The 15,204-nt window shown below is 38.6% G+C and overlaps 1 protein-coding gene across 6 annotated transcripts in view; it reads left to right on the plus strand.

Annotated features, from left to right (window-relative positions):
• The window catches only part of znrf1 (zinc and ring finger 1), a 236,095-nt gene extending 220,891 nt beyond the window's left edge, over positions 1-15,204 (plus strand). For 2 of the 6 annotated variants that reach the window (XM_069901221.1, XM_069901219.1), the window contains exons 4-5: positions 1,375-1,472; positions 8,828-15,204. In XM_069901221.1, the coding sequence (XP_069757322.1) occupies positions 1,375-1,432 (58 nt within the window). In that variant the 3' untranslated portion in view covers positions 1,433-1,472; positions 8,828-15,204. Of the gene's footprint in view, positions 1-1,374; positions 1,473-3,351; positions 3,396-7,346; positions 7,374-8,827 lie in introns of all 6 variants that reach the window. The other 4 variants (XR_011345699.1, XR_011345698.1, XR_011345700.1 and 1 more) reach the window with 4 other exon arrangements.

The raw sequence follows: 15,204 nt of genomic DNA on the forward strand, positions 1-15,204 counted from the left end.
TATGGAAACCTACTCCACAATTTCCCTACCTTATGCCCATAACCCTTTTTCTTACATCCTCGTGGTTACCACCACCACCACCCCCAAAAATGCATTTCAGGTACCCACAACTCTCTGACCTCTCCCTTAAATTTTAATTACCATTTCCCCCTCCCCCACTCCTGATCCTCTTGCTTCCATGCCCTGCTTTTCAAATAAATTGATTTCCACTTCTCAGAAGTGTAAGAGGTAAACAGGCACAAATGAACTGTAATACATCACAAAGGTATGTCAGTATTATCCTTGAAGACGTCAAATCAATATGGAAGGATGGTTTTATGGCAGTAACATTAAGATTTGGCAAGATCTGATTTTATTGTAGCTGACGGTAAATGGCGGGGGCTGGGGGGGAAGGGGAGGTGAGTAGAAAACACATTTCATCTTTGACAGAACTGGCACAGAACACAGAATATGAGTGCTTGGCAGTTAGCCCAAGTTCTGCTTCCTATGTTGAGCTCCGCGAGGAGTCCATTGTCACAAGATTTCCTGTTGAGAGGTGGCAGATTTGCTGATTGTGTCTTCCAGATTTCTCCTTTCACAGAAGCACAAATGGAAATCTGTAACTTGCTGTGTAGCATGCTTTCACTGTCAATTGACCTGCAAATCACACCCAGTAAATCATCTCAGATTGCTGGATACATCAAGTGCTGTGAACGTAGCACATTTTGGTGAAAGGCCTTTTCTTGTTGCACTGTTGGATCTTCTTTGAATGAAGCACTCCAACAACGAGTTGAAGCGGAAAGGAACATACATATAATAGTAAACCTAAGAGCTGGAAGGAATATTGAGACGGACTTCATTCAGTGAAATCCTATTCAAGGTGCGATTTCTTGTACCAGCAGTTTGAGGGAAAAGTGGCTGAATGCACTTTTTTCCTTTTGTATTTTCAGAGCTTAATAAGATTTAAAGATGTATTTGACACAATAAAAATCAATTTGGTATATTTCAACTAACAATACCCACATTTCAAAATGAACATTTTGCCACCTGCAGATAGCCCAAATACTGATCAATAATGTGGTAATGATATTTTAACCTGGTGCCGTTTTGCTTCAGTGACATCTCTCTCAGAATCACACATTTAGGAATCAGCAGTTTCGTTTCCATTGGGACATGAGTTGAAGGCAGTTGGGGAAAGTATGTGGAATAATTATTGAGTGGTGATATAATCCACTTTATGGCATCAAATTAGAGTTTCAAAAATCCTTGTAATTGAGCTTGCAGGTGTCAATAGCTGATATTTGGTGAATATAGAGTGTGAAAGTTTAAAGAATTTCTGAAGGTGTCTGTTATTCACCTTATCTGAAATTATTTATTATTTGTTCCCTCTCTCAGCTGTATAGACTCGTGGTTTGAAGTGAACAGATCGTGCCCAGAACACCCTTCCGACTGACCTCTCCTAGCCTGCAGCTGCTTACAGCCTTCTGTTAAAGGTGAGTAGACAGACCTGAACAGTGATATGTCGGAGGCATGCGAGTATTACCTTTGAAGAGGTACTTTTCTGATGGTAAGACCAAGAAAATTTAGCTTGTAAGCAGTATATATTTTATGCTTGATGGTATTCATAAAATGAGGAGTGGGTTGCTCTAGGTTACATCACTGCATGTTCTATTTCACATTGCTCCTACTCCTTGGCTTATGCAAGATCGTGTCAATGGGCAAACAATTCTGTTATTCTGGCTGTGTCACTAGGTTCTCCAAGGATTGGATACTATAGATTGTAAGGCAAATCTAGAGCTGGCTGCTGGAAAGATGCATGAAGATGATCTTGACACAGGGTGTTGACCGAAATGTTGACCATCCCTCTGCCTTCACATATGTTTCCTGCCTTGCTGAGTTTCTTCACCGGTTTGTTCTTTTGCTCCAAATTGCAGCATCTGCAGTCTCTTATGTCTTCTCTCCCCAATCAATCTTGGGGTTCATTCCAGGGTTTTACATTTAGGATGAAGCCAGTCCTGCAAGACTTGAATGTTGTGGCTGCAGCCAGCCCTTCTGTGGTCTTGCCCAATACATTATCATGAAAAAAAATAAGTTACAATTAATATGCACAGCCTCTGGAGTAATATACAAGGGGAAAATGTTGAATGCCTGGCAATAGACCTATACAAACCTCTGTATTGGCCTTTGTGTAAAGGCTACATTTTGCATATTCATGGTGGATTGTCAAATTGGTTTTGTGTCATTGCAGTCATTCTGCTGAAATTCTTTTAGCTTCTGCATTTGGTTCCTTTGTTACGATGGGGCAAGTTTGATGATGATGAATTACAACATCTGTTCAAGTGCATTTGTTACGGTGCTAATCTGGCTATAGGCCTCATCTGTTGTTGGTCAAAGAGAAAAGGCAATCCATGCAGGATACTAATTTTTACATGCTTGCTTAGAGAGTAGGCTATGCCCTAAATGGCAATGAACCCATCAGTGTAAAGCAGATATATCTGATGGATAGTCATGTGCATGAGGAGACGCAGGGTAAACCATTAGTCCTTCAAAATCGTGGATTTCTGTTATTTACACAGCTGCCCGTGGTTGAACTTGCCATGGGGAAACAATTCTGGAATTGCCATAAAATAACACTGGAGTTAGGGTTACATGGTTACATTATTCAGCAGATGCGATCTGTCCATTATGGATGAAAGAACAATACAATTCCACATTCGAATGGTGAGTGACATAGAGGGGAACCAATGGCGACATCTCTTTACACGTATTATTTTCGTACCTCGATATAGCAGAGATAATTAGTCTGGAAGATACTGCTGAAGAAAGCATTGACAAATGCTCCAGTGAATCCTTTGAATGGTAAACATTTTGCATAAGTGGCCAATCACTGCTTGGTAATAGAATGATCAACAAATTAAATGGAGTTCTTTGCAATCATCAGTAAATGTTCCCATTTCTGATTTTCTTTTCATTGACAAATGATAATGGTTGACTGTCCAAAAATGAAGAGATTCCACCAACAGAACCATTTTTTCGTGGCACTAGTTGGGACACTTTTCTCTTGATCTTCACTGACATCAATTTCACTGGAGCTCTTTGATACTTGTGTCGAGAAAGACAAATGACGTGACAGTGAGCTGGGTGTTTAATGTAGATGCATTTGTCTTAATTATGTGTACTTCACTGTGCATTTTTCTAATCAGCCACACCCTGGCTTGTCCAAAGTCTAACTAAATATTAAGGGATTGATGTAGACACTTTCTTGAAATTGATCAACCCATTAAATCATTTTGGACCACTTGTTAACAAAAATTCAGACAATGCCAAATACCAGAAGAAGAAAAAATGTTATTTCATTTTTTCTCTCCTCAGTTCCTGTTGGACATGTGAAGCATTTTCACTATGGACTGGAGCAGGTCAGTGGGACAAAGCAGATTAATAGTTTGGCATAGACTAGAAGGGCAGAAGAGCCTATGTTTTGTGCTATAATGTTCTATGGTTCTAGGAGAGGTGTTTGCTGGCTCTAGGCCTATATTTACTGGAGTTTAAAAGGATTGGGGGGGGGCATTGAGACATACCAAATATTGAAAGCACTGGCATCCCTGGGGGGGGTGCGAGTGGTGCAGACCATACCAGGTGACACCAAAATGACTGACTATAGAATTTTTGTGCAGTGCTTCAGCAGAAATTAATTTTTTAAAATAAAAATATCCCTGTAGTTAATAACTACATTTTACATGTATCAATATACCTACAAAGTTAAAACTCTATGCTAATTTACTTTTCCAACCTTCTAATGCACTCAAAAAACATAGAAACATAGAAGATAGCAGCAGGAATAGGTCATTCAACCCATCGAGCCTCCTCCGCCATTCAACGAGATCATGGCTGATCTTAAAGTTCAGTACCCCGTCCCCCCCTTCTCTCCATAACCTTTAATACCCTTATACTGAAGAAATATATCTAATTCCCTCTTAAATAGATTTAATGAACCTGCCTCTACTGCCCTCTGTGGCAATGAATTCCACAGATTCACCACCCTCTGGGTCAAGAAATTCCTCCTCATCTCGGTCCTAAATGGTTTGCCTATTATCCTCAAACCATGGCCCCGGGTTCTGGATTTTCCCATCCTTGGAAACATCCCATCTGCATCCATTCTGTCCAGTCCTGCCAGAATTTTATAGGTCTCTATGAGATCCCCTCTCAATCTTCTAAACTCCAGCGAGTACAATCCCAATTTGCGCAATCTTTCCTCATAAGTCATTCCTGCCATTCCAGGTATCAGCCTGGTGAATCGCCTCTGCACTCCCTCCATTGCAAGAACATCCTTCCTTAGATCAGGTGACCAAAACTGCACACAATACTCCAGGTGGGGTCTCACCAAGGCCCTGTACAGCTGCAGTAAGGTATCCTGGTTCCTAGACTCAAACCCTCTTGATATGAAGGCCAACCTACCATTTGCCTTTTTAACCGCCTGCTGTACCTGCATGCTCACCTTCAGAGACTGGTGTACAAGTACCCCTAGGTCTCTCTGCACTTCCCCATCTCTTAATCTATTGCTATTCAAATAGTAATCTGCCCTCCGGTTTGTATTACCAAAGTGGATAACCTCACATTTATCCACATTGTAGTGCATTTGCCATGGATCTGCCCAGTCCCTCAATTTATCCAAATCACACCGGAGCTTCCTGACCCCCTCTTCCGTGCACACAACCCCTCCTAGCTTAGTGTCATCTGCAAATTTGGAGCTATTACATCCAATCCCCTCATCCAGATCATTAATGTAAATTGTGAACAGCTGGGGTCCCAGTACAGATCCCTGTGGCACCCCACTGGTCACCGCCTGCCACTCAGAGCCATTTATCCCAACTCTCTGTCTTCTACCTGTCAGCCAGTTCTCAATCCACATCAATACTTTGCCCCCAATCCCATGAGCCTTGATTTTGGAAGCCAGTCGTTTATGCGGGACCTTATGGAAGGCCTTTTGGAAGTCCAGTCAGAGCCAATTACAACGACGCTTCGGATCACGTGGTTTCGTCTGCACACACTACAAGCACGCGCTGTTGTTTTCGATGCTGCTGGTATTTATAGTTGGTTTTTGTCAAAATTTTTGGTGTTTTAGCTCCAATATTGTGGTAATTAGTATTTGTGAACCTATATCAATAACTTTTTTGAGAATGAAGTAGTAATTAAAGGAAAGTGTAAATGTAAATACATTTAGGCTGTGCATATGATGGTGTCATCTACTTTTGCTAGTTGTTTATCTCACTACTTTTGCCATTACATTCAATAATAAACAGGAATCGTGATTCATGAGTAACAATGATATTAAAAAATATTACTAAGGATTCTCTTTAGTCTGGCACGGGAGGAGGTCCATGGAGGGGGGGGGGGAGAGGTGACAGCATGAGTTTCCGCATGGGTGACACCATCCCCAGTGACGCTACTGATTAAAAGGACAGGATAGAGTAGAAGTGGGGGAGATGTTTCCATTAATGGGAGAGTTTAGGACCAGAGGCACAGCCTCACAATTAAAGTACATCCCATTAGAGCAGAGATGATGTTCATTATTAGATGTGCAGTTGAATTTATTAGCTGATTTGCAGAAAGTCTGTGAACTAGCTCAAGAGAATTTGAAAACGGCTCCAAGCCAAATGAAGTAAATTGACAAGGTTTTGTGAGTTTTTTTGGGGGTCTGGTCACTCCGTCTCTCCCTCCTCATTCGTAATAACTTCTTTGCATCAGTTTAAGAGTTTTTGTGTCAATACTGGATGTCTAAGACTGACTTTGAAATGACTTTCCAGAATTGTGCCTAAGCTGTAATGGTTTTGGGTATCTCACACACACACACACACACACACACACATCTGTTCATGCACAGTTGGGGGTTAAGTTTAGATAAGTTAGATAAAGTGCTATATTATTAATAATAAAAAATATTTTAAAAATAACTGTCTTGGTGAATTTTTATCGCTGTTGGTCTGTGATGTAACACTGGGAATACCCCATCCCTCTATCATGTTCAATTTGTAAACTGGTAGATATAATTTAAATAATCCTGTATCAATGGCTCCTGTGCTATAATCTACAGATTGTATTTGCAGTCATAAATGTGGGTTAAAAAAATCCATATAATACTTGATGTAGCGTATCAACAAACGCATTAATGTTTACTATCAGTTAGCAATTTCTCACATGAAGTGACTTCCAGCAGAAACTCCATTTCTTTTGTGAATGCTTGAGGTTCATTATTAATTACTTGCACAAACTGCCTGGCATCAGCTGCCTCTACATGATGCAAGTGATAAAAGAATGTACAGAGTATGAAAAGTGTATGCTTTAATATATTAGAAAAACTTTGCATACCTTTGATAACCTTGTCTAATATATTTGATGGAAGTCTAACAGTACCTGAATTTTACAAAAGCAGATCATTCTTGTGTTGTAAATGTGGCTGTTTACCATCTACATCTCCTTGTGAATTGCAAAGAAAAACGGCACAGTGCCACAGTCCACATTCCGCCTCTGTGTTTGGATTTTAACAGGGAATGTCCGATTCAATATTGTGCTTACTGCAATTTGACATAAAAATTATAACAGAAGCACCTTATGGGGTTAAAACAATTTCCTTTTCTTTTTAAGATATTTTTATTGAAGTTTGCAATAATACAAAAATTAAACAATACGATGATATATTGAAATACAAATTACAAGAAAAAGAACACCCCGACCACTATAAAAGTTGACAAAAAAACTAACGTGTATTGAGTGACAAGAACCTGGAAATAGACAGCACAGCATCGAGGGGTATGACCACCCTAAAACTTTAGATTATGGTGATGGTCCATAAAAGGGCCTCATGTCTTTCAGAAATTAGTATTTGAATCTTTAAATGGCAAATCTAATCTTTTTCTGAACTTAAACAAGACTTAATATCATTTAACCTGTGCGTGTGTGTGTGTGTGTGTGTGTGTGTGTGTGTGTGTGTGTGTGTGTGTAGGTAGAGTGTTATCTTTCCATTTAATCAAAATTGCATGTCTGGCCAGTCAATGAAGTAAAAGATAAAATTCGGTGTTGAAGTCAGTAAAACATCATCATCTTGAAATGATCCAAAAAAAGCAATTAAAGGGCAAGGTTCCAACTTAACTTTAAGAATCACTGATAATGTCCTAATATATCTAATCACCTTTTTCTACCTTCGTTGCAGATACAGCTTTTAATGATTGGCACAGATTGGGCATTAAATGTTTCAAAGACCTTTTTATTAAAAATAATTTTGCTTCTTTTGAACATTTGAAGGTAAAATTTAACTTACCAAACATGCACATTTTAGATATTTACAAGTTAGACATTTTGTTCAATCTCAGATCCCTGACTTTCTGCAAAGTCCTGAGGTAAATATTCTTGATTTACTTTTTAACTTACAGCTCTCTCATAAATTCACTATCTCTTATTTATAAAAATTTGCTTGATTTAAGAAAGTCTTCATTAGTTAAGATCAAGAGAGACTGGGAACAGGATTTGAATCTTTCATTCTCTGACGAGGTTTGGGATTCCATTTGTAATTTGATTAATACAATCTCCCTTTATGCACAACATTGCTAATTGCAATTTAAAGTGGTCCATTGGGTACACATGTCTAAAGTTAAATGCTCTCGTTTTTACTCTGATATAAACCCTCTATTTGACAAATGTAAAATTGCTGAGGCCTCTTTGATTCACGTGTCTTGGACTTGTCTTCATTAAAAAAAAAATTTGGAAAGATATTTTTCAAACATTAAAATGATTTCCAAGTGCTGCAAATCTCCAGACCCTCAATCCAGTTTCTAGGCAAAAGTTTATAAATGTTTATAATATAAATTCTGCTGTACTATAATCACCCATGAGCTTTTAATAAAATTACACAGCAAAGCTTGGTGACATTCCCTGTAGGGGAGTTCTGTTGCCCGAGTGGTTTGGCAAACATTTCCCCTTGGCTGCAGCCACAATGCAATTGGCTGCTCTGTTTTCTCATTGGCTTAGCAGATATCTGTGAGAAGCCACTGGCCTTCATTGACCATTTCCAGACTACCACTCACATCTGAATGAAAGCATATTCTGGGATAGCTGGCTTTGGAACAAAGGCGTGATGTTGGCTCCATGGTGGGAGGGGAAATGCTGACCCTCTGAGGAACAACAGCAATGCCTGGCTTTTCTACCAGCAATGGACCACTCAGAAGTTTGGGTTGCCGATGGTGTTCCAATACACTGTGACCAAGATTGTGTTACCAGGCCTTCATAGAGGTGACTGTCAGATATCAGATCAAAGAAGGCTCGTCTTTACTTTTTTCAATTTGCTCGTCAGCGTCAACTTTTCACTTCAGTTTGAGCTGGGCTTTGCACGTGATGGAGTCTGTCTGGTCCTGGTGGCATCTCTCTGCTCCGGAAGAGGTGTAATGAGATCGCAGGTAATATATTTGACCTCCTGTTGGACCCCAAGTTGTTCACTGGTACCCCTAAATGCTTACCTCATCAATAATAAAGATACATTTGTTGTGTGCCAGGTGAATAGGTCCTGCCACTGCTGTTTAATATTACCTGACAGGTTATCATGACGATGGGAGAATCAGAGCTAATATGTCGACTAAATTCACATCAATTTCAAATGTGTATTTAGAAACCTATTTTAATATTCTAAGGTTTCTTTAGTATTAAGGAAATGGTAGGTAAAATTATAATCTGTAAAAGAAAATAGAATTTGAATTGTATTTTGTAGCAATAGTTGAGTCATGGAACAGTTAAGTACAATAATTCTACATGTTACACTTTCTGGATGGTATCTAAAACAATGCCTTTGTTTCCCTTACAGAGCGCTTTGCTCACTTTGGCTAAACCCTTACCTGGAGGTTAAGAATCTGAAATGGTCGGTTTACCCCGGAACTGAAAATTCCAACGACCAGTTTTGAACAGCAGAAGGAAAACCACTCAACAAAATTTCTGCACCCCAAACCAGGATAAAGGAGGAAGTATGTGACGATCAATAGGTGGTAGAATGATCATGTCAGCCCCAGAATAAAGTAATGGCTGTCAACTGATTCAAATAGAGAAACGCCTGTATGGAATGAAAAGAGGAAAAGGACTAGCCAAACCGAGCGGGATTGCTTTTTGGATTTGAGAGTGCTGTGCAAAAGACATGTTTCTGGGATATTACTCCAAGAGGGCAACCACAACCGGATAACAAAAGCGAAAGGAGAGTGGAATTTCACGTGTTGACCAAGTTCTGAAAATGCCAGAATGTAAAGCATTGAGTGTCTGTGGGCTTGTAGTTGTGTCCATGATGTGTTTACACAGTGTCCAGTGTAGTCAGCGTGTTCTTGCTGATGTGTGTACAGACACAAGCACTCTCCTGGTTTTCTTCCATCTCACTTTGTGACAGATGATGCCAAAATTTATCCAAAAGCAGACCTCGCTCTTTTTCCACAAGGAATTCCTTGTCATGGTTTTCAGCCAGAAAGTCCACATGAACATGGACCCTGTCTTCAGCTCTGCCACTCTGTGCTACAGAATTGCACAAGCATCCTAAAGTTTTTAAACAATCTATTTTTTTTTCTCCTTAAAGCCCTTTGGAATTTTTATGGCTTCAAGTTTCCTCTAGAGATGAGTGAATCTGTCCTGCTGTTAAAGATATCAATTTTACTTCAGTTTGATATGTAGCCTGAAATATTCAGGCTGATGTATTAACAACAGCCAGGCAAAGATGTGCTCTCTTTGTTTGTTGAGGTGTTTTGATATGGTGTACCATCACGATGTTCAATGAACTATTGAATGAGCATTCACATTAATTTGTATTGGACAAACCTAAACCAAATAAAGAATTCCTTTTCCTGATATTATTTTGACAGAAGCAACTTCACACGTGAAATAAACAGCAAGGTATATTTTTTTTTCCTACTTTTGTCGAATAGGCTTTGAGTAAGTCTCAGGAAATGCCACTCAGATGTGGATAGCTTTCCACTTTCTTTCGGGTCTGCATTGACATCGGACAGCCAGTTATTTCTTTTTAGCAACCAGGGCTCTGTAATGCTTGATCAGAGCTCATGGAGTGTTGCTGCTATTCTGCAATGTGTTTACAAGGTTTTGCAAGTTGACAGGAATAACTGAAACCAGGATTCACGACGCTGAGCTCTGCAATCAGAGAGCTCCCAAGCAGAGCCAGTCCACCGACTTCGACAAACCGAAATTTGCTAGGTAGATCCAACCATTTTATCAGGGAGTTGATCCTTGCTGCAGCATTTTACTAATAAATGAAATGGTGTTTTCTTTGCAAGAACTAGTGTCTATTGTTGATGAATCCTCAGACATGCAGGAGAACAGAGATGAAGTTTGGCAAGAAAGGAAACAATTGGATTTGGAGAATGAACGTTCTGAAGAAAAATGAGGACCAAGCACACCAGCATTTATATCAAAGATGGTGTTTGCCAACTGATTTTGGAATCATGATATAAAATTGCACTAGTGTTTAAAAAAAAACCATTTGAAAATATGCTGCTAGCAGTTTTGGGTACTTCAAGTCACTGCATAATGAGCAGAGAGATTGATTGTAAGATAGATTACTGTAAGAAAATTGTGCTTTTCCCAGAAATGTGAGTAGACCTAGCACTTCCTGGAACTGTGTACAGTCAATGTGAAATTAATGTTTTTGATGTGGTGGGTTACGGACTTACCCATATGTACAGCGATTGACTTGCGTAGCAGGATGGTATTACTGCTGTTTTACTGTGTGTTTTATTCTAGCCTCAGCTTTACATCACCCCTCAACTTCTGCGATGGTTTCACTGTGTTTTCTGTTTATTTGAATGGGTTCACCAGATATCACGATGGAAAAGTCTCCATAAAAACGGAGTGGTTCCACATTCGAAGATGTCCTGTCAGGGTGCAGAGATCCAGTGAAGCAGGGACTTTTATTGAAAAAGAAACTTTTGATTTAAAGATGTTGCACAATACACAGCACATTTATAATGACTTAAAGTAATGCACTTTTTGTTTTTCATGTATTATATTTTAATTTACTGGATGCTTTTGCACTGCTTTAATCTGATACAGATTCTCATCTGGGTGGTCCTGTTTTTCAAGGTGAGCGTTGTGAAAAGTAAATCAGAATCTAGATCTACTTAATTTTGAATACAGCGTGTAATTATAACTCTGATTTATGCACAGTGCCTTGAGCTTAAACATTTTTGGTGCTCTCATTGAGCCAGCTAGTTTCCAGCCTTTTCTAGGTGTTAATTAAGGCCTGTCTTTTTATATTTTTGTTGAACCCGAGGGAGATTAGTCATTTTTAGTATATTGGGTCCCACTCTATTTTAATTTTTCAATCTCACATCATTAGTCATTTCAATAATTGAGACTTTTCATTTTAAATGTGTGAAGAAAATAATGAAGGAAAAAGTTTGAATTAAAATTGGATCAACTCTCTTTCAGCTCCATCCACCGATCTTTGCAATTTGTCTTCTGTGGCTGCATTGCTGACCTGTGACCAGCAGATGGCGGCTGAACCCCCTTTGTTTTAGCAGCAGTACTGTGCTTGGCTGCACTGTACTGCGTTTAACTGCATCTCCCTCCACTTTTGTCATCCATGGGTTCCCAACTCGTGGTTCTCTTGAGGAACCCAGTTAAACAGAAATTTTGTTTATAGAACCATGTCAGTTGGTCGCTGGTAACATTCTATAGAAACATTACTCAGAGATTTTCAATGGAAATTAAAAAGAAAACATTAAAAATACTTATAACCTAAAACATTTTGATACTGCAATCCTCCTCAGAAACTGGGTCTAATGCAGTTATGAAGAAATGATTTAAAATTGCACAATTGTTTCTACCAATAAATTATTTTTATTAGAATTGTTATAATGAAGGGTAGTTACAACATGCTATACCACAAATTGTGGTTTAGAGCTTGTTTTTTCCCCCATGTGCCACCCTTTGAGGTTTTCACTGATCGCCTCCCCTCAGACAGGTAATGGAGTTCAACAGGCAAAGCATCACAGGCCACATGGATTCAGATGGTTTAACTGGGATTTTGATCGTGAAGCTTGAGAGCAGCTGGATTTTGGCAGCCTCAAATGTTGTAAGAGAAAAAAGCAGCTACAACAGGGAAACGGATGTAGCATTTCAATAATTAAAATGCATTGCTATCATTTTGCAGTCTTGCATTTGCCTCTCAGTGAAGTTATTCACAAAGGTTGCAGATCTGTTGTTTTAAACTTAAAGAACTATTGTTGACATTCAAGGCAATAAGGTTCTGATTGCAATGTTTAAACTCTTGTGTTGAAACAGTCTTTCTAGATGTCATAATCTCTAATTGATTTGTGCGCCTGCTTAAAAAAAAACCTCCCACAGAGGGTACCTGAACAATTGCTTTAAAAGCAGCTAAATGAAATCTCCAGCAGTAGGGTACATGTAAATGTTAAAGCTGAAAGTTTCTCATTTCCAATGTTATTATTTTTACTGACAAGGACAAATAGAACATTCTACAACTTGCATCAAAACCAAACCTACCCCATAATTAATAAATCCACTTCAGCACCATACCCCTTCCCTAAAAAGTACATCTTCCTGCAATTTTTGGTTGAATGGGGTGAGGGTAACAAGGGGGTAGAAGACCTTTTCTTCACTAGTCGCAGATTTTACCAAGACTTTTTCTAAGAATACTCCTAAATACCTTTGTGGTAAATTTGAAATTGTTTACGATACTACTTACTCTTGATTCCCCACAATATCAAGAGATTTAGCAATGAACCAAGTGAGATTATAAAGCAATCTCCCATATTCAAGGGAATACATATCAAGTTTATGTAGTTAGAATTTAATCCCCTAAATCCAATATTATTTCTCAAGGATCTACATTATAAACATTAAATCCTTCCTGAAAAAGGGTGCAGAACTATACACAAGGAAGCATACATCTTTCCATTTTATAATCTAACCCCCAAACCTGACATGATTTAGTACCTTTAAAAGTCAGTCTCCTTGGATTCTAACATCTCAAAGTCTAGAAAACATTACAATTTATCTTCCTTAGATTTAAGTAGATCAGTGGTTTCAAACTTTTTCTTTCCGCTCACGTACCACTTTAAATAATCCCTATGCCATTAGGTGCTTTGTGATTAGTAAGGGATTACCTAAAGTGGTGTGTGAGCGAGAGGAACAAAGGTTGCAAACCACTGCTCTAGACCCAATTGTTATTGAAATATTTTGCTTGAGAAAAGTTGTCATTGGCCATTTCCTATGTTATGAAACCGTGCACATAAGTCAATTAAGGCACTATTAGAGACGATTAAAACAGTGGTTTTCAAACTTTTTCTTTCCACTCGCATACCACTTTTAAGTAATCCCTTACTAATCACAGAATATAGCATAGGGATTACTTAAAATGGTATGTGAGTGGAAAGAAAAAGTTTGAAAACCACTGAAGTAGATGATCTGCTGTTCGCCCATATTAAATTCTATTATCTACTCACCTAAACAATCTAAGGTCCTTTTAAAACTTTAGACAATCAATTACCTTCTGCACTTTTTGAAGCCTGTCCCAATTTAATGTCATCCAAATGCAGTATTTTCACTGGAGTCATTAAAATAATGGAAATTGGAAACGCTGAACAAACCCCAAAATCTGAATTGGTCCTTGGGAATGGAGTGGGTAATCTGGAGACTATCACAAGTCAGATCGTCAATTGGATTATCCACCCTTTATCCTACTCCCTCTCCATCAGTTTCTAACCCACTGACTGACTGCAGTTTGTCCTCTGGTGGACAAAGGCTGTCATTTGTTTAGCTGCTTTAACTTGGTGACTGATTCTAGTCGCTGCACCACAACTGATGATAAACACCAGGCCTGTTACTCCGATTTCTCTCTTCCACCCAAGTAGTTCCAAACCAAGTGGCACAGCTATTAACACAAGAAACATGAAAGTTTACAACCAATACTTCCATATTTATTCCATGGAGTTAGAAGCCAGCAGATCCTGATTTATTGATTCTTATCTTGACATTTGTGCTTTGACCTATTTTTTTCATTTTTTGAAAAAAATCCAAGAAAAATCACATTCATTTTTAGTTTCCTTCCACAAATTCTATTTGACTTTTCTTCCTTTACCACCCGCTCATTAACAAACTTCTCCTGACCGTGATAGCTTTTATATGTCTCTGACTGGACTGGACCTACATCTTTAGAACCTCATTACTCTCAATAGAATAAGTTGAAATGATTTTTTGAAACCATTTGTAGCATTTAATTTAATTAATAATCTCCACAATGTAACAGTGGAATTATGCAGCTGAAAGCAATCTCTGCCTCTTTTTTTCTCCCCCCCATTCTCCTCAGCACAATGTACTGAGCTTTCAGGTATTGTGCGTAGCAAAGGAAATCGAAAGGGGGTTTGTCTGACCGGCTTTTTTAAAAAAAACAAGAGCATCGTGTGAATAAAAAAAGTACTTATAGTGAGCGCATGTGGGAATTTGTCAGATAAATCCCAAATCACACGTTGCCCACTAGATGATATCAAGTCAGGATGCATGTAGTGGAGGCTGGGGAAGGGGAAAAGTAGATGTGTTTTATGGCTTAACCAAGCAGAATCACAAAATGAATTACAAATGATGTGTATTCTGTATTCTTTGCTGTACAATCATTCTGTGTGACTGGGGTGTTGCCTTATTCCTGGAGTTGTTGGCACTCGTGTAGAGGGCTGGAGAGAATGACCCATGGTGATTGTCTGCGTCTGATTATAATGCAAACCCTAGCTTTTTTTTCCAGACTAATGCATAATTTTTTTAAATGGCATGGATTCTTGGACTTTAAAGCAGTATTTGAAAAGAATAGCATCACAGCTAAACAAAAGCAGACTTTTTAAAGGTGAAATACTGCATTGCTGATGTGTCATTAATTTGCGAGTCATTTTTTAAAGAAAAGACTTGAACAAAAGGGATAATCTTTCAGCTGTCCTAGTGTATTTGACACTGTAAGCAGGCTTTCACCAGGTTCCAATGAGAACGGATGGGATTTGTATGTAATGCAGTTTCTTGAAAAATGTTAAATGTTTACAGGCATATGCTTTTTATATTTACTGAGTAGAAGTTGATCTGAGATTAACACCAAAAAAAACTTCATTTTAAACAGACAATATCCTGTATGTTGACGTATAGTATGTATTTCAGAATTATGGAAAATAAAATCTACACATTCCCACA

This window comes from Narcine bancroftii, chromosome 10 (assembly GCF_036971445.1).
Source record: "Narcine bancroftii isolate sNarBan1 chromosome 10, sNarBan1.hap1, whole genome shotgun sequence".
NCBI lineage: Eukaryota > Metazoa > Chordata > Chondrichthyes > Torpediniformes > Narcinidae > Narcine > Narcine bancroftii.